Raw genomic sequence first — 20,413 nt, forward strand, 5'->3', positions numbered from 1 at the left:
CATATGTCCTAGATCTTTCCTTCCATGTTATATTTCTGCATTCTAGTATCACCTTTTATTCTTTAGTAACAGTAAAATATGATAATTAATCTTTTTCTGTGATTACTTTGGAAAAGAAAGCAGAACCCCCACCAAAAGGATTGTGAGGAAAAGGAGATGTTTTAAGATGTTATAAGATGTTCAGGATTATTAACAGAATAGGAAGTACTAAAAATAGTTTTTAAAGGAGAATGTGTCCCTGATTTTGTTTATTCTAAAAAATGCTTGCACTCACAAAACAATAAGATTCCACACAATCCATGGTAAAACACCATGGCCCGCAGAGAGAAATGTAAGAATGAGGAGGCCACAGAGAGGGCTTACTGAAGCTTCTGAGTCAGGAAACAATCCCTTCTTGACCATTTAGCTGCTGACAAACATGTCAATGAGAACATATCCAAACTGCTTCTGGTATACAGTTTTAAATAAACTTTCACATGATCGCATAAAAATGAAAACCTATTCGTTTTCATAAAGAAAGCTGAGTGCCAAAGAATTGATGCCTTTGAACTGTGGTGTTGGAGAAGACTCTTGAGAGTCCCTTGGACTGTAAGGAGACCAAACCAATCAATCTTAAAGGAAATCAATCCTGAATATTCACTGGAAGGACTGATGCTGAAGCTGAAACTCCAATACTTTGGCCACCTGATGTGAAGAGCTGACTCATTGGAAAAGATCCTGAAACTGGGAAAGATTGAAGGCAGGAGAAGGGGACAACAGAGGATGAGATGGTTGAATGGCATCACCGACTCAGTAGACATGAGTTTGAGCAAGCTCTGGGAAAAGGTGAAGGACAGGGAAGCCTGGTGTGCTGCAGACCATGGAGCTGAAGAGAGTCAGACACGACTGAGTGACTGAACAGCAATTCATTTTCATTATATTACCAAGCCAAGAAGTAGCCTTCTACACAAAAAAATAAAAGCAACACGAGAGTAAAAGTCTTAGAGATGATATTATGGGCAGCATAAAAACTAAATTCAACCTCGTATAATATGAATGGTACCACTGCTACAAGTAAGCTATAAATAAAAGAAGAGGGTCTAGTCTGTTATATTGAATGTGGACCTACAAATCCATAATATGAAATGAATTTAAAAGATGTTGAATAATCTGAGTGAGACACACAATCCCCATTTTTTAGTTCAGTAATTCAAAATATTTTCCTCGGCACACTGTCCCAGATTATCCCAAAGAGAACATTAAAAATGCTTTAAATGTATTTCACAACATTGTTCTCACAGCTATTAATTGTGGTCAAAATAAACTGATATAAATTGTGATAAATTTTTGGCTTAGGGACATGAATAAATAACTAGTAGCAGAGTCCATTCTAACAGCTAAGAGCAAATATATTTATGTTACTTCTGAAAGCTCTAATATAATACAAAAAAATAAAGAAAAGCACCCCAGAAAATGCCATCTACAAATGCTGGAGATAGAACACGGGACTCAGGCTCAGGGTGGTGGTGTCCTCCTTAGGTCCTTCCATTCACTCATGACCTTGGGCAAGGCCTTTGGTACTTCCATGGATGCTGGTTTCTCTATCTAGAAAATGGTTTGGTTTGGTGATGATAACAGTGTAATGAAAGTGAACCTGATCTGGGCTTTACAAAGCCAACTGAGTGCCAGACACACCTGAGGAAAATTAGATTCATGAGCCCTGCTGCCAGATATTTTAATTCAAGTCCAGGATGAGGCCCTGGCATCTGTGTGTATTTTTTTTTCAAACTTCTCAGATGATTTGAGTGATTAGCCAGTTTTGAGCATCACTGCACTAAAGGGTTTATCAGATGTCTACCAGAAGCATTTTTTTAAAAGATATTAATATGTGATCTGTTTTCAAAAAAGTAGAAAATGGTGAGTTCTAATGAAGGAATGCTACAAAATAACATAAAAGCACAGATTTCTAATATTGCTCTTTTGGATATTTCATGAGATACCATGAAAAGTATTTAATAAGGCTTAAACCCCCTAAGTTTCCTGGAATGAGAAACAAATCATAAAGAAGATTGATAAACATTATAGGAAAAGATGTATGCTTATGCTTTTATCATGAACATCTTACTTTATTAATCATAGTAACAGCACTGGCAGCTCCGGGCCACTAAAGCCAGAACTTGGCCAGAAGACATCTGTCTAGCAAGAAACATAAATTACCTACAGACTACAGACGTAACCTACAGACGTAACCTACAGACGTAATTCTTAGTGGGGACTTAGGAATGCAGAGGCAACACTGAAAGGAGGCCAGGAATCATGCATACCAGCATCACCAGAGGGCTCAACTTGCCAAGAACAGAAAAATCAAAAGACAAAAAATAAAGGTCTCCCAAGTATTTTCTATACAGTTTTCAAAGTTGATGTGCTGATCTGGTTTAGATTAAAAAACTATTGGAATGTGACCTTCTCTGGATCTGTAATATTCAGGCAAATGTCTTTACCTTTGGACTTCTGTTTTCTGTACTAATGGCTCACTCTTCTCCTCTTTTCAAAATGCAATTTGGAATACACCTTCTTTACGCCAAATACTTCAGCTGGAGGTAGATATAGATTTTTTTTCTGTTCAGCCTCCCTTTTCAGGAACCCTTGCTGAAATGCTTTTTGCCTGCATTTGCCACTGTTTATCTCAAGTGCCCCAAATTCTATGGTGTTTCTTTTTTTTAGGAGTCTCTACTTATACCAAATGTACTATAAATATGTGAGAATTTCCTTCAAATATTATTATTTCTTTGGTCTCCACCCACCCTCCTTGTTTTGTGCTGAATCTTAGTAAAGAAGATATAACCAGACTGAACAACTATCTTTTTCAAAAGCATCTATGTGCTGGTGGGGCTTGGGGGAGGAAGGTAGCAAACACTGTCAAGATTTTGAGTTAGCATATCATTTCCCAGGAGGTATAAAGTTAATTGTACACTGCCACTGATAAATATGTATTCCTTCCTATGCACAGGTACTAGAAGGCTTGAATCCATGCCTACTTAGACAACCTTCCCCATTTTACAGGCCTGATACTGTTGTCATCAGTTTTTCAGAGTTGAATCTGACCCCTCTTTATCTGAAGACAGAACCTTCCCAGCACACTATCAGTAATATTTCAGTTGCAGTGTAAGCGTGTGCATTTGCTAAAGAGCTCAGAGCTGGGTTTCATCATCTCAAAACAGATTAAAAGAAGATGAATGATGTGACAAAAGTATCTTCCATGTTAGAGCATAACAAAGGGGTGCAGAGTGGCCATAATTGAAGACACTAAATGGATAACACCATCAATATTTAATTAGTAATTTTAAAATACTGTGTATTGTTAAAAATCAATAACTGTTAAAAATCCATAATTTTCTGACTGTCTGCAAGACTCATATATATAATCTTCTGCCTCTGCTCTGTTTAATATATACACATACATTGATCATACTCTACAAGACATGGAGAAGAGGAAGGGAGAAAAACAAGCTGGATCCTTTTCACCAAGCTTCAATGTTTCTTAGGAGTTAGATTTTTTTAAACCACAGTGTATGAAATATATTAATCATCATTCAAGGTGGTGACAGTATCACTGGCTAAAATTCTGATAAGATCACAAGGGAAAGGAAAACTTTTCTAAAAGCATGGAGTTTCAAGTTCTAGACCTAAAAATTAAACTCTCAGGGAGGAAATAACTATATTGTCAAAACTAGCCTTGTAGCATATAAAATACTTTTATTCACTACCTCTTCCTTACAGGAACCAAACATTGAACTAAAAGAAATAACTATAAAGAAAAAATTGTTTTAAAAATTGAAAACAGAATTATGTAAACTAGAGCAAAAGAAAATTAAAATAAAAACAAAATACTATAGTCCTATTCTGGGTTAGATGAAGTTTATCCTTCATGATATCTATTAATACTCCACTTTTTAGTTTTGAGATTTCTGCCTTAGCACTAATTTGGCTCATTAGTGAAAGTCAAATGTATCTATTTAAGGGAGAGATTAAGTCTGGATTGGTTTGTTTTGTGATTTCTTGTCCTCCCTAAAAAATGGTCCAAATTATCACTGTGATAGTTTTTGTGAAACGCGAATCCTAGTCAGGCCGGCAGTGCTCCTCTTTTATCCGTTCTTCACTGTATTTATTCTCCATCTAATTTTATTTTGGAATGATTTGTTTTAAACAAAATATTGGTTTGTTAATATTAAAATGTACTAATATTAGTTGGCTAAATAGATATGTCAGCTGTTTCTTGCTATAAGATAATAAAACTGAGTATTATCAGTGACTAAATAATTCATTTCAATCAACCTTACTGATACTGATGAGTTATTTAAAATACTGATATTATTGAACATATGGATGTGAAATAAATGACAGAAAATACTATAGATGTCATGCTGAAAATGAGAGCAGAAAACATGTTAGAATAATAATTATCTAGTCTGATAATGATAAACTCCATAAATGCACTAACTTCACAGTGATCCTTTTAGTTTTTGGTTTTATGTCTTTAAAAACTGAAGGAGCTTAACTTATACAAATTTTTATTTAACACATTAAGATAATTTTTATATATTATAAACAATTGCATTATAAGTTAATGAAATTAATGAAATGATTATATTGGCTCTCAAGAGAGGTTGTAAAAATACTAAGGATAAAGGATAACAAGCACAGAAAGATTATATAAAACTGAGAGCTAGATTATACTAATTTAGTAATTATCCTAAGATTTACTAGTTTGGCCACAAAAATCAACATAGTAATTTTGACTGTTTAAGAATATGAAAGAAAAAACAGTGGTGAATTGAAGCTTCATATGCTTCTCATATTAACTAGTGCAAAACTATTAAACATATAACAGTCTTTCTAAGCATAACTTTATTTACCTTGGCAAGGAGAATATATGCAGTTCTTTACTTTGGCAAGTAAAAAACATGAAGTAAGAGTGACGAATTAGGTCTAGGCAACAATTTCACAGTTATTCCAAATACTAGTCATGCTATAATCCCTGTTATTCTAAGTATTGTAATCCATGGAATTTGGAGTCTCAGTTCAGTAAGTCTATGTTAAAATTACTTGAGCTGCTAAAATTTATGTATTTTTATGAAGATTTCTCATTAAAATGTCATTAGAAACCACAATCGTGGGCTTTCACCTTTTTGATTCTTGAATGTATTGCACCCCAAAGTACAGCACGGTGTGTATAGCTTTTCCCACAGGTCCCACTATATACTATACATATCTGTGGATGATCCCCAAATCCCCATCTCTGGGAGTCCAAATCCTTTTTCTGAGCATCAGTCTTGTCTCTTCAACTGCCAAGGGGACATCTCTATCTGAGGTCTCCATAGACACCTTTAACTTGCTATGTCCAAAACCGATCTCATTATCTTCCCCTTAAACGGGCCTGTTCTTTATTCCTTTTCAAACAAACAAACAGCAATGGCCACCGCACTTACACAGACACCCAAGGTGTCCTGCTAGATTCCTTCCTCTACTTTAACCCTCCCTCTGTATTTAACTGGTTACTAAGTATGCCAATCCTACTTCCTACATACTTACCGAATCAAACATCTTTCACTCACCCTGTTAGTGCTTTATTTCAAGACCCAACTACCTCTGATCTGTATTAATGCAACGGTTTTGTACCTCATTTCCTTTCCTCAGCCTGACCTCATTTCAGTCCATCCTCCGCGATGCCATCAGGGTGACAGCCTGAAAACTGCTCAAGTTCAGGATTTAGAAGAGCCTTTGTCATCTGTCACTCTATTCCTTTCAACCTTAATCCTAAATGTCTCTTCTCTCAAAATAATTTCTTTTGCAAATGCTCTTATTCTGTCCGGGAGGCACTCAATCATTAATTCATTTGTTAATAATATACTTATTGCCAATAACTCAACACTAGCAGGGCTCTGAAGATATCAGAGAGGTGGAAGACATGATTCGTAACTTCAATCAGGATCTCAGAGTGAACTTGCCATTCAACTTCCCTTGTTTCAGTTTGCATGTAAGAAGTTGAAGATGTCCAGGGAGACTCTAGATCAACTCCTAACTCTTCTTTTCCAACTTAGCTGGAGAGACACCTTGCTTTGGAACCATCGTCAGCCTCCCCGTGATTCTCTGGTGTGGCGGGAGCATATTTCTGTAACACTGTCACGCAGACTTGTAACTCTTGGCTTGTTCGAGTTTTCCCCATGAGGCTGGGAGCCTCCTGAGATTAAGAGCCTTACAGTATCCCCACAATAAGCACAAAGCCCAAGCCTCAGATGACTTCACTCAGCAAACGTTCTTATTTCATGATAGGATATGTCATATGGCCATAGTGTACAGTTTCTCACAGTTATGCTGATTTTTTTAAAGCAATAGCAGTTTTTAAGCCAAGAAATGTAAAGCTATTTCCTGTATACTATAAACAATTACACTGCCATTATTAATAAAATGATTATTTTATTATTAATAAAATCATTAATAAAATGATTATTATTATGTGGTAAAGGTATTTTCTGTCTTATTTCACAGCTTTATAGATACTCATTTGCTACAAAAAGTTATGAACATACTTTTGCTTCATTTAAAACAAAACTTCTCTATCTTTTTAAAAAATGAACATTTTTCTAGCTTTAAAGAAAAATAATTACTAAAGAAAATTTGGAATATGCAGAAAAGCATTAAAATTAGTTTTAAAGTAATATGTATTTGAGCCATTTCTTTCTATGATTTTTACATGCAACTCAATTTTTAAAGTAAAATAGTTAAATGTAATATGACATTTTCCTATTTTCACCTAATATTAAATAATGAATCCTTTAATGCTATTTATAGTTCTTTGAAAATATCTTTGGTGGTGGTGGTTTAGTTGCTAAGTCGTGTCTGACTCTTGCAACCCCATGGACTGTGGCCCACTAGGCTCCTCTGTCCATGAATTTTACAGGTAAGAATACTGGAGTGGGTTGTCATTTCCTTCTTCACAGGATCTTTCTGACCTAGGAATCAAACCCAGGTCTCCTGAATTGCAGGAAGATTCTTTACCAACTGAGCCATGAAAATAACTTTAAGCCTGTATATTACACCTATGTGGCTACTACCCAATTCATGTCATAGTATCCTTTATTTAGGTAAGTATAACCTATCACCGTGGGCTTCCATGATGGCTCAGATGGTAAAGAATCCTCCTGCAATGCAAAAGACCTGGGTTCAATCCCTGGGTCAGGAAGATCCCTTGGAGATGGGAATGGCAACCCACTCCAGTATTCTTTCCTGGAGAATCCCACGGACAGAGGAGTCTGGCAGTTGCAGTCCTTGGGGTTGCAAAGAGTTGGACACGACTGAGCAACCAAACAACAACCTGTCACTATCTTAATTAATGTCTGATGAAACATCTCGTAATTATAAATAATGCTAAGACAACACCCTCACAGATACACTGATACATCTGTATCTCTATGGTAAAGATTCTTAGAATGAAAACTGTTGGATCAGAAGCATAAATTTTTAAAGATACTGGATACACAGAAAACAGCTTTCCAGAAAGTTGCACATATTCACATGTTTCTATACCCAGTGCATGGAGACAATGCTTATCACTATTTTTCTTTTTTTTAAATTCACCTTCATGTGGAAGGGGGATTTACGAGTATTTTCTCTGGCAGTTTAAGGAAGAGTGAGTGATGTGCAGAGATGACAGGTGTAGTAATAACACCTTGTAACTATGTCATTAGTTACTGTAACTATAACCTGCATAACTGTATTCTTACTTAAGTTCTCACAATAGCCCTATGAAGTGGGTACTACTGTCTCTATTAAGGCTGGGAGACAACCTCAAGGAAGTTAACACTGAACCACATGCATGTTGTCGTGTCCGACTCTTAGCGATCCCACAGACTGTAGCCCGCCAGGCTCCTCTGACCATGGGATTTCCCAGGCAAGAACATGGAGCAGGTTGCCATTTCCCACTCCAGGGGATCTTCCTGACCCAGAGACTGAACCCGTGTGTCCTGCATTGGCACTGAGCCACCTTGGAATCCAGCACATTTATTAAAGCCCTTCTCAGGAATTACCATCCAAACTCTCCAAGACTCTGGCTGAGAGAAAGTAGCAGGTAAAACAGTAGCTATTTCATGATTTTTCCTCCTTTTTTCCCAGTTAGTGTGTAATCTGACAGACAGCCCTTAGTGAAAGGAGCTGGGCCTAAGTATCCCACCTGTATCAGCCTCAAACTGCCTCACTTGGAAACGAAGCTAACCCACATGGACAGACCACGGAGCTGTCAGGAGTCTCCTCACACCCCAGACGGATACAGAAGCTGAGCCACAGCTGTCTCCTTGATTCAGCAGAAAATCCACATCATTGTGTAGCATGGTCATCTGTGTGTAATTGTTGTCGTTCAGTCACTCAGCTGTGTCCGACTCTCTGCAACCCCACGGACTGCAGCAAGTTGTCTTAGAGATGGGCATCCAGAATGGCATATTGAGTAAAATACTGTACCTGGTTAAAAACGACAAACTCTTACCTTAACTATTAATCCTTTCGAGTCAACCAACCATATCTTCTTTATAGCTTGCTCCTTTGATAAACCTTCTTTCTCCATTGCCATGACAATCAGGTGTGCAATCCCTAAGGCAGCCTGAAAAACAAAAATGCTTCAAGTGGTTCTACATAATCCCTTATCAAGAGTTATATTTTACCTCATTTCTTCACTGTTAATAAGCAAGTACAAAATGGCTCTGTCTACCAATCCAAAGAGCTATATTCATTCAAAGCTCCTTTAAACTTCAATTTAAAGAAGTTTACTAAAGTTAAGTACAGCATGTAACAATTCACAGAAATAAAAAAGAACCCAGATCTTAATGAGCTGTAATTTAACCTTGGAGAGCAAAGTATTTTTGTCACATTTCAGTTCAGTTCAGTCGCTCAGTCATGTCCGACTCTTTGCGACCCCATGGACTGCAGCATGCCAGGCCTCCCTGTCAATCACCAACTCCCAGAGTTTACTATGCTAAATGACAATTATTTACCCTTATTACAACAGAATCACTATTATGTGGCGTGATATTGAGCCACAGATAAACCAGTAATATCCTTGGTTTTCAGTATCTTTAATTCTGTTCATACAATTAACATTTCCTCTGATAAGAAAATACCGAATTTAAAATAATGAACTGCTCACCCTGGCTTATCGGACTGTATTGCTTATTGTTCTGCTAATTGAATTTGAAGAATGAAGCTGGGTGATTTGGATGGGAACTTCACCAATTAGGCAATAAAACAGAACACATAAGATGTGTGTTCTCAAGCATTTATTTACTCTCTTAATTTGGACAAAGAAAGTACTGTGAGACTTCTTATAAGATTAAAGGAATCAACTCCTTTGGTATATGATAAATTTGGTGATGATCTGTGAAATTTCCAAAACCTTTTCAGGGACAAAGAGGGCCAGTTTCGGATCATCCAACCATGAATACCTCTTTCCTGCTGAGTATCAAGAACTAGCCTGTGGCATTCAACAAAAACCCTTTGGAAATTTAAAGAAGTTTACTAAATTAAGTACAGCATGTAACAATTCACTAAAATTAAAAAAAAAGCAAAAAACCTCAAACCTTAATGAGCTGCAATTTAACCTTGGCTTTCATTCTGATGTGAAAATAAATTTGAGATTTATACTCTGAATACGTTCACATGTTTATAACTTGGCATGCAAATTTTAGCTTCACATATTTTGCTTTAAGAACAAGTAAAATCAAACCCAACACAGTATACATAGTTTCTACCAGTGTAATACATTTATTCATAGTCATATTAAATTATAAAATCTAAGGCTTCTTAAATGGATATAGCATTATTTTGTATTGCTGCCATCTTCTTCCAACAATCTAGAATGTTTTAGTTCTCTCACATGTGAACTGTTGTACTGCATGATGAATCTCCGATTCAAAATATTTCTTCTAAAAAATCCTGCATATAGTTATATATGTGCATACTGAATTGTGAGTCAAATTAGGAAAATTTTGGTATGTGACACTGGAGGATACTAAAAGTTAGCACCGGCTATAACAACTTAAAGGTTTCTATACATAATTAATCATACATTGGAAACACTTCTGGTTCATGCATGGCACCTTAAATATGCCTAACAAAAACCCATGGAAACATCTGACAATTTTACAAATTGATAGCTGCAAAAAATACCTCTATGCCTCTAAAGTCTCCTGTGAAAAATTAATAAGCCTCAAAACTTAAAGAATCTTTCAATAAAACCTGTGATTTCAATAAACTAAAAATTTCATGAACTACTTCAGACTTAAAATTCATGAGTTATCAGAATGAATGCTATATTCACTAGTTTAGGAGAACATAAGCACTCCATAAGGCAGGTACCTCTCCAGCTCCTTGGAATAGAACTGTTTGATCAGATAGCTTGTTCTTGGTTATTCGAAGAGCTGCAAGGATGCCGGCAACTGCAACAGATGCTGTTCCTGCAACAAGTAAGAGACAGCCTGAGAGATGCTCACACGGGTGCTGCAGTACCCCGAATCCCAAGCCTCAAATCGATATTCACTTCTTGAAATCATCACACAACAGGTTAACTGATTGAGAAAGGGGACCTGCAGTTGTCTGATCCCATGCTTGCATCTGATGTGAAATCCTCCAGCTACTGACATCAGTCTTTTAAGACAGCAACTTACTACAGTTGGAAACTTTCCAAAAAAGGTTCTATGAATGAATTTGGTGATGTGATGACTAAGAACCTGGGGTTTGAAATGCTGGAGAGGATGTGAAAAAAGGGAACCCCCCTACATTGTTGGTAGGAATGTTAAATTGGTGTTGCCACTTTAGGAAAAAGAATGGAGGCGCCTCAGAAAACTAAAAACAGAATTACCATATGATCCAGCAATCCCACTCCTGGGCACATATCCAGACAAAACTATACTTCAAAAAGATATATGCCAATCTGAGGGCTGTCTTTTCACCTTACTTATAGTTTCCTTTGTAGTGCAAAAGCTTTTAAGTTTCATTAGGTCCCATTTGTTTAGTTTTGCTTTTATTTCCAATATTCTGGAAGGTGGCTCATAGAGGATCTTGCTGTGATTCATGTCGGAGAGTGTTTTGCCTATGTTCTCCTCTAGGAGTTTTATAGTTTCTGGTCTTACATTTAGATCTTTAATCCATTTTGAGTTTATTTTTGTGTATGGTGTTAGAAAGTGTTCTAGTTTCATTCTTTTACAAGTGGTTGACCAGTTTTCCCAGCACCACTTGTTAAAGAGGTTGTCTTTTTTCCATTGTATATCCTTGCCTCCTTTGTCAAAGATAAGGTGTCCATAGGTATACTATTTATGGTGAAACAGATCACCAGCCCAGGTGGGATGCATGAGACAAGTGCTCGGGCCTGGTGCACTGGGAAGACCCAGAGGAATCGGGTGGAGAGGGAGGTGGGAGGGGGGATCGGGATGGGGAATACGTGTAAATCTATGGCTGATTCATATCAATGTATGACAAAAAAAATAAAGAAATAAAAAATAAATAAATTAATTAAAAAAATAAAAATTATCATAGTTATTAAAAAAAAAAAGATATATGCACCTCTATGCTTCTAGCATCACTGTTGACAACAGCCAAAACATGGAAACAACCTAAATGTTCATCAACAAATGAATGGACACAGAAGATATGGTGTGTATGTATGTGCCCGCATGCACACGTGTGCACACATGTGCATGTATAATAGAATACTACTTGGACATTAAAAAGAACAAGACAACGCCATCGGCAGCAACATGGATGCAACCAGAGATGATCATACTAAGTGAAGTAAGTCAGAAAGAGAAAGACAAATGCCATATGACATCACTTATATGTGGAATCTAAAATATGACACAAATGAACCTATCAATGAAACAGCAATGGACTCACAGACACAGAGAACAGACCGGTGCTTGCCAGCGGGGAGAAGGTCAGGGGAGGGGTGGATCGGGAGGTTAGGGTTAGCAGATGTAATCTTTTATATACAGAATGGGTAAACAACAAGGTCCTACTGGATAGCACAGAGAACTATATTCCGTATCCTATGATAAGCTATAATGAAAAAGAATATTTAAAAAGAGAATATATATACATCAATATACATATAACTGAATCACTCTGCTACACAGCAGCAGTTAACACAATGCTGTAAATCAACTATACTTCAACTTAAAAATAAATACGTTAATTAATTAAGAAGAACACGGGGTTTGGATTCTCCGGGGGATTTCCAGCTCAACCTGTTTACTAGTTGAATGAATTGAGAAAAATCATTGCTGCCATCAGTTTCCTCAGCTATAAAATCATTCAATGTATGAGATAAAAAGAACTAGATGCCATTAGAAAATTTAAATGTTTTGATTTTCAACTGGAAAAATGAACACTTAATAGCTATGAAAATCTGAGGTTAGCACAGTCTGGTCAGCTTCCTATTTATGATAAATCATTGGTGAATCCCAAAGATACCAGACAAAATTAATGCAAAATTTAGGATAAAAACTGACCTCTCCTCATCATGCCTCATGGTAGTAGAAACTTCACCAGCTCTAATTTTATTACTTTGCCATTTAAACTTTCACAGATCACAGAGTGTTTCTTTTGCTTTGAACATAATTACATGGCTCAGTTTCTTTATGGTTCACGTCTGAAATAAAACTCTGCATTTTCCTGCAGTACTTCCCAGCTGTATCTACAATTTACTCCTCTAAAGTAACGCTCTACCTATGATTCCTAGATCCCTCAGATGGGTAGTAAAGCTCAGTGAAACTTTAAACTCCCTCATTTGATTAAAAACAACAACAACAATGAAAATCAGATTAGAATAGATTTGATGACTGACACAATGATGAAGGGTTATGTACGCCAGCTACCACAGATGCACTAAACATTTCACCATCAGTAGATATCTTCTTTTCAATCTTTTGGTTGTTTCTTTCCTACAGAATTTGGTAATTACAAATAAGATCACAATAAATGACAATTACTGAAGACCTGTGTGTCTCTTGCATGTTTTTTTTATTTAGGAACACAAAAATTAAAGGCTTGCAATTTTGAGCTACCATGCAACAAATTATGAATTGTGAAAGTCACACATTACATAAAAGCCACTCTTCTATGTATTATTTAGAATGAAAGCCTGAGTAAAAGGAATACTGATCTTTGTAGGAAAGATACCATGGCAGGATTACGAATGATATTTGTCTCACACATCAAGGTAGACTTGGGACTTCCCTGGTGGTCCAGAGGCTCCAGTGGTTAGGACTCTGCGCTTCCACTGCAGGGGGTGCGGGTTCTATCCCTGATGGGGCACTAAGATCCTGCATGCCATGTGGCACAGTCAAATTTTTTTTTTTAATTTTAAAAAAGAGATTCATTAGAGTTGTTAAACAGGTGAAAAGAGAATTTTAATGAAAGAGGTATAACTCTCCAGTCACTAGATGAACACTTACTCACAAACGGCATCTCATGCTGTCTCTACATTGGCCAGAAGTTTGAATTTGAGGGACTCTAAGGACTGATGCTGAAGCTGAAACTCCAATACTTCGGCCACCTCATGCGAAGAGTTGACTCATTGGAAAAGACCCTGATGCTGGGAGGGGTTGGGGGCAGGAGGAGAAGGGGACGACAGAGGATGAGATGGCTGGATGGCATCACCGACTCGATGGACATGAGTTTGAGTAAACTCTGGGAGTTGGTGATGGACAGGGAGGCCTGGTGTGCTGCGATTCATGGGGTCACAAAGATCTGGACACGACTGAGTGACTGAACTGAACTGAACTGAAGGTAGGCTGCAGTCTATGGGGTTGCGACGAGTTGGACACGACTGAGCGACTTTACTTTCACTTTTCACTTTCATGCACTGGAGAAGGAAATGGCAACCCACTCCAGTGTTCTTGCCTGGAGAATCCCAGGGACAGCGGAGCCTGGTGGGCTGTCATCCATGGGGTCGCACAGAGTCGGACACGACTGAAGCGACTTAGCAGCAGTAGCAGCAAGCTCCCTTCCATCTCTGACATTATAAAATTTTAAGGGGTTCTACAGATTCTGCCAGCACCCCAAGTTTTAACCAACTGAACAATCAAAGTTGATGTAACATCAGCAATCAATGTATTTGTATTCTTGCTTTGATTTTTAAATAGAACTGGGCATTTGAGGATAGATAGAATAAAATATTCCAAAAGATACTAGCTAGAACATATGACTTATTTTTATATGGTCATGCTACATCATTCTGTAGTAACTATCAAAGTGTTTTAAGTTCAACTATATTACCCCAAATAAGGCAAAAGAAGTCTCTATCTATACTGGATATCAGAGCCTTATATTTACAAGTATATTCTATAATATTTCCTGAGGACATAATGAAACATCTGAGCTTCTCTTTACAAAATTAACAAAACTAGAAAGATATTTTTAGTACTACCAAAAGGTGAACTTGAACATGATTCTTATACATAGCCTGGTCCTACCTCCTGTTGCTACTTTGATTTAAAGTTCACTGCCATCAAGGGAATAAATGTGGTAAATTGATGTTACATAAAAATGTGACTCTCCACAATAAATTGTTCAAAATAATTTTTGCTTTGAGCTTGAAAAATAAGCTTTTAGTAAATCAAAGACAGGTTAAAGTTTATCTTTTGTACTATCACTTTTAAAGTGTACGTAATATTTAACACTGTTAGCAAGATACTAAAGAGAGTCAACCTTAAAAGTATAAAAACTTCTATTCATATTTGTATACAACTTTACCATGAAAAGAAGTCACCAGTTACACTGTCCTTCTGCTGTGGTTATTAAACATCAGTCTTATTTTTTATGAAAGGAAGAATTACTTCTATTCATGCAGTTTGTTAAATTTGATTAGAATTACTATAAAAAACTAGTAGAGAAGACTTTGTTGTTTTTATTTAGTCGTTAAGTTATATCTGACCGTTTTTGTGACCGCATAGACTATATCCTGCCAGGTTCCTCTGTCCACAGGATTTCCCAGGCAAGATTACTGGAGTGGGTTGCCACTTCCTTTTCCAGGGGGGTCTTCCCAACCCAGGGATCAAACCTACGTCTCCTGCATTGGCAGGTGGATTCTTTACCACTGAGCCACCAGGGAAGTCCAGAGAAGGATTAGGTGTAATCAAATAATTACAATGCTCATGTGCTTTACTAAATATACAGATCAGGTGAAGGATGAGAACTAGAAGGTGGAGGAGGACGAGTAAATTACTTAAAGCAGGGATGTTTAGTGGGCTTCCTGGTGGCTCAGACAGTAAAGCATCTGCCTGCAATGCTGGAGACCCGGGTTCGATCCCTGGGTGGGAAAGAGCCCCTGGAGAAGGAAATGGCAACCCACTCCAGTACTCTTGCCTGGGAAATCCCATGGACAGAGGAGCCTGGTAGGCTACAGTCCATGGGGTCGCAGAGAGTTGGGTACGACTTTACAGGCAGGGACATCAGGTTTAGTGTACCTGCCGCCTGAGCACAGAGATGAAGGATGGATGTGAGAGGAACAGGACTCTGGGCAGCATATACTATGCGGGAAAAGCAAGTGCAGAGACGGGGAGGCAGGGATAAGAGCGCAAAATCAGGGACTGAACACATACTTCAATTTTCCTTCCCATCAACAAGATCTACTAAAATAACAGAAAAAAGACCTTTAAAAATCAGAGGCTAGCAGAAGAGAACACAAAGACAATTTCAGAAGCCGGAAGCCCAAAGGGCAAATGGTAACTGACTTAGCAGAGAAAGCTGAATTCTTGGCCAGTCATGAGGGCTGCTAAGCAGCAGACTGACCCAGCAAAACTCGCCAAAGGCCTGGGTGTAGGAGGCACCAGGTACCTCTGAAGTGGGGAGAAAAAGAAAGACGGCACACAGGAAGCTGCCCAAACATTTGTTAAGCAGTAGCTTGAACCCAGATCTATTCTCCTCTCCTAACGGCTCCCCCAGCACACTGGAAGTTTAAAGAGCAACTAGAGGTTTAATCTCTAGAGAGTCCCCAAACTGTAAGACATCAGTCACTACTGCAAGGTACCAGGGAAAAGAGTACAGGGGTACCATGTGGAAAAGAAGATTCAATGGATGTTTACTCTTCTCCTACTCGACTCAAAGAATACTGGCAGAAAGTTGATACTGGCAGAGATAATAAATAATATTGGGTTACCAAAACATTTGCTCAGGTTTTTCCATAATCTCTTACAGAAAAATCCAAGTGAACTTTTTGGCTAAACTTAATAATAAATAAGTCACCAATAATCCCATTGTCTAGGTATGATAATTTTCAACATTCTGATGTACAGTCTCACAAAATTTTTCCAAACCTGATATATGGAAATTCAAGAAAAATTTGATTTATAAAAAATATTTCAGGCCATGGTTATTATTTTAATATACTTTTTATCACAAAATATTTTGTGAGTATCTTACCGCATCAATAATATATTTTAAAATATTATTTTGCATAGTTAAAATATTGCATAGTATGAACATGTGATAATTTATTTAACCAAATCTATATTTTTTGATATTTAAAAGGTTTATGATTTTCACCATAAATACCACAGTGCAACAAATATCTTTACCTAAACAGACATTTTTCCAAAGCAGACATACAAATGGCCAATAGGTACATGAAATAGTGCTCAACATCACTAACCATCAGGGAAATGCCATTCAAACCCAAAATAAGCTATCACATCATACCTGACTGAATGGCTATTATCAAATAGACAAGGGACCTGCCTGTAGTTTGTTACCGTATGTGTTTCCCAAATTGTAATTCCTCTTCTATTCCTGAATAAACGTAATTTCTGGTATTTAAAAAAAGAAAAAAAATAACAAGTGCTGGCAGGGATGTGGGGAAAAGAGAATGCTGGTGTACTGTTGGTGGGAATGAAAACTGTTGCAGTCACTATGGAAAACAGTATGGAGGTTCCTCAAAAAATTAAAACTAGAATTACTACCATATGACCCAGTAATATGCAGATGACACCACCCTTATGGCAGAAAGTGAAGAGGAACTAAAGAGCTTCTTGATGAAAGTGAAAGAGGAGAGTGAAAAAGTTGGCTTAAAGCTCAACATTCAGAAAACTAAGATCATGGCATCTGGTCCCATCACCTCATGGGAAATAGATGGGGAGACAGTGGAAACAGTGTCAGACTTTATTTTTTTGGGCTCCAAAATCACTACAGATGGTGACTGCAGCCATGAAATTAAAAGACGCTTACTCCTTGGAAGGAAAGTTATGACCAACCTAGATAGCATGTTAAAAAGCAGAGACATTATTTTGCCAACAAAGGTCCGCCTGGTCAAGGCTGTGGTTTTTCCAGTGGTTGTGTATGGATGTGAGAGTTGGACTGTGAAGAAAGCTGAGTGCCGAAAAATTGATGCTTTTGAACTGTGGTGTTGGAGAAGACTCTTGAGAATCCCTTGGACTACAAGGAGATCCAACCAGTCCATCCTAAAGGAGATCAGTGCTGGGTGTTCATTGGAAGGACTGTTGCTGAAGATGAAACTCCAGTACTTTGGCCACCTTATGCGAAGAGTTGACTTATTGGAAAAAGCCCTGATGCTGGGAGGGATTGGGGGCAGGAGGAGAAGGGGATGACAGAGGATGAGATGGCTGGATGGCATCACCGACTCAATGGACATGAGTTTGAGTAAACTCCGGGAGTTGGTGATGGACGGGTAGGTCTGGCGTGCTGCGATTCATGGGGTCGCAAAGAGTCAGACACGACTGAGCGACTGAACTGAACTGAACTGAACTGACCCAGTAATTCCACTCCTGGTATTTAGCTACAGGAAATGAAATTACTGTCTTGAAAAAATATATACCCTCCTATGTTTGTGCTAAGTCACTTCAGTCGTGTCTGACTCTTTGTGACCCTATGGACTGTAGCCTACCAGGCTCCTCTGTCCATGGGATGCTCCAGGCAAAAAATACTGGAGTGGGTTGCCATGCCCCCCTCCAGGGTATCTTCCCAACCCAGGGATGGAGCCCAGGTCTCTTATGTCTCCCGCATTGGTAGGCAAGTTCTTTACCCCCAGTGCCACCTGGATGCCTCATATATGTTCACGGTGGCATTATTTACAATTGCCAAAACATGGAAACAACCCAAGTGTAAACTGACAAATGAACTGATAAAGGAAATTTGAAGTAGATACATACATGAATATTATTGAGCCACTAAAAAAAAAGAAACTCATAATTTGTGTCAATAAGGATAGACCTTGAATAAAATAAGTCAAACAGAGAAAGACTAACACTTGATCTCATTTACGTGTGGAATCTAAAACAAAAACCAAACTCATAGATATGAGAACAGATTGGTGGGGGTTGTGCAAAAAATGTGTGAAGGAAGTCAAAAAAGCACAAACTTCCAGTTATAAGACAAATAAGTTCTGCAGATGTAACACCTCATAATGACCAAGTTAATAACATTCTATTGTACATTGAAAGTTGGCACAAGAATAGATCTTAAAAGTTCTGATCACAAGAAAGAAGGAATTTGTAACTATATGTGGTGATGGATGTTAAATTAACTTATTGCAGTGATCATTTAGCAATATATACACATAGCACACCATTATGTTGTATATATAAAACTAATATAATGTTATATGTCAACCATATCTCAAATTTTAAAATAAATATATAAACTAACTAAAAATCGTTGTACATTTGTTTCACACACCTTCATTTACTGAGGATAAATTTCTAAAAATAGAAATCTTGGATCAAAGATCTGCTTATGACTAAGGTTTTTGACACATATTGACTCCTCAAGAGCTGTACCAATTTATATTCTCACCATCAATGTACAAGAGTGTTCAATTTTTAAAGCATCACTAACAGTTGGGATTACAAGAAAAATCTTTGCCACCTTGACAGAGAAAATGAGTATCTCATTTGCCATCTAATATGCTTTTTAAAACCTAGTGCGGTTAAACTTTAAAACATGATTTCAGGCCAATGATATTCCTGCTTTTACAAAATGTTCTACCATGTCTATCTTTGATCTTTACAATGATCAAAGTATTTGGTACAAGATTACCTTATTGTTAAAAAATCCAAACTAGTTTATCCTAACTAGTTTATCACTAGTCATCACTAGTAATCAAACTAGTTTATCATGGCAAAAATTTCTATGCAAAATACTTAGAAATGTCAAGTCAGAACATAGCCATTCCAGAGAGAGTATTATGGGAAGAAAAATCTCTTTTTTGTAGATGATTTTAAATGACCAGAGGATGAAACTTTATTCTTTTGATCTGAATTTGCTGAAATCTGATGGTTTCCAGATTATATTATTAAATATCTGTTCCTTAATAGATTTAATTTGCACATTTTTTTCTAGTTGGCAATAATTTACAACTAGAATGGACAAAGGTCTAAATAACAGTTGAACCAAAATCTTTATCATTTAACATTATCTTAGATCATTAATATACTAGAATTTAAGTATTTAAATACTTTTCATAAAAAGCTAATACATTTCAATAACACATCTGTTAAGAAAAAAGTCACCCCAAGGGTATAGTTAAAAGCATTTATTTACATGGTAAGGCTGTAATAGTTACATAACTATTTTCATTGGCACTAGAATGCAATTTCTATGCCCACAGTGAGGAAAGTATTACATTTGTGGGCAAAATGGTAAAAACATAAGGTTAAAAAGGTAAAATAGAAACATATGGGGAAGATGTGTCACTAAGGACACTATTTCGGTATGAAGAAGAAAGCAGAAAATAGTTTGGTCATGTCTAGTCAGAACCTCAATAACTTGCCAAAAGTTTTCTCTAGTCAGAAATTAGTCCCATTTTCTCAAACCTAACTTTCTGTTGGCTAAGGCTGCAGGACCCGAAAACACCTATACAGAGATAATGTAGACTATGTGTGCAGATTATATGTGAAGACTGACTACCTGGGGTGAAAAACTAGTCATTTAATGCCTCCGCAGTGGTGACCTGCTGTGGGGAATATTCTGAAGTGAATTCTCAGGGCAACTTCACATGTAGTGCTCTTGGTGTTGGCTTGGCATCTGTCTCTTATTTCCTGCGCTCCTGACTTTAATTCTGAGGTAGCCCAAGGCTTGACTCCTAAATTCTTGACCACAGTTGACAGAAATGCTGAACCTAATTCTCAATTGCTCATTTTGTTTGATGACTTGGATTCCACGTTCTCTTCCTTAACCCGAACTCTTATACCTATTAATTCTGCAAAATGATTCAAGATTACGCAATCCTGGTTTTTAACTTCTACACAGACATTTCTGTGAGACCCCAAAATCGAAATATAGAGAATATTAAAGAAAGGACAGGATAGGTTTGTTCAACAGTTTAACTGGTGGCTACTTTAGAGGCAGCAACGAAACGAACAGGTAAGTGACTTAGAGA

At 37.3% G+C, this 20,413-nt stretch overlaps 1 protein-coding gene across 2 annotated transcripts in view; it reads right to left on the reverse strand.

Annotated features, from left to right (window-relative positions):
* The window catches only part of ME1 (malic enzyme 1), a 209,083-nt gene that overhangs the window by 20,007 nt on the left and 168,663 nt on the right, over positions 1 to 20,413 (reverse strand). For both annotated transcript variants that reach the window (XM_043889744.1, XM_043889745.1), the window contains exons 8-9: positions 10,384 to 10,481; positions 8,519 to 8,632 (exon numbers count right to left, since the gene is read on the reverse strand). In XM_043889744.1, the coding sequence (XP_043745679.1) occupies positions 8,519 to 8,632; positions 10,384 to 10,481 (212 nt within the window). The remainder of the gene's footprint in view (positions 1 to 8,518; positions 8,633 to 10,383; positions 10,482 to 20,413) is intronic.

The sequence above is a fragment of the Cervus elaphus genome, chromosome 28, assembly GCF_910594005.1.
Source record: "Cervus elaphus chromosome 28, mCerEla1.1, whole genome shotgun sequence".
NCBI classification, from domain to species: domain Eukaryota; kingdom Metazoa; phylum Chordata; class Mammalia; order Artiodactyla; family Cervidae; genus Cervus; species Cervus elaphus.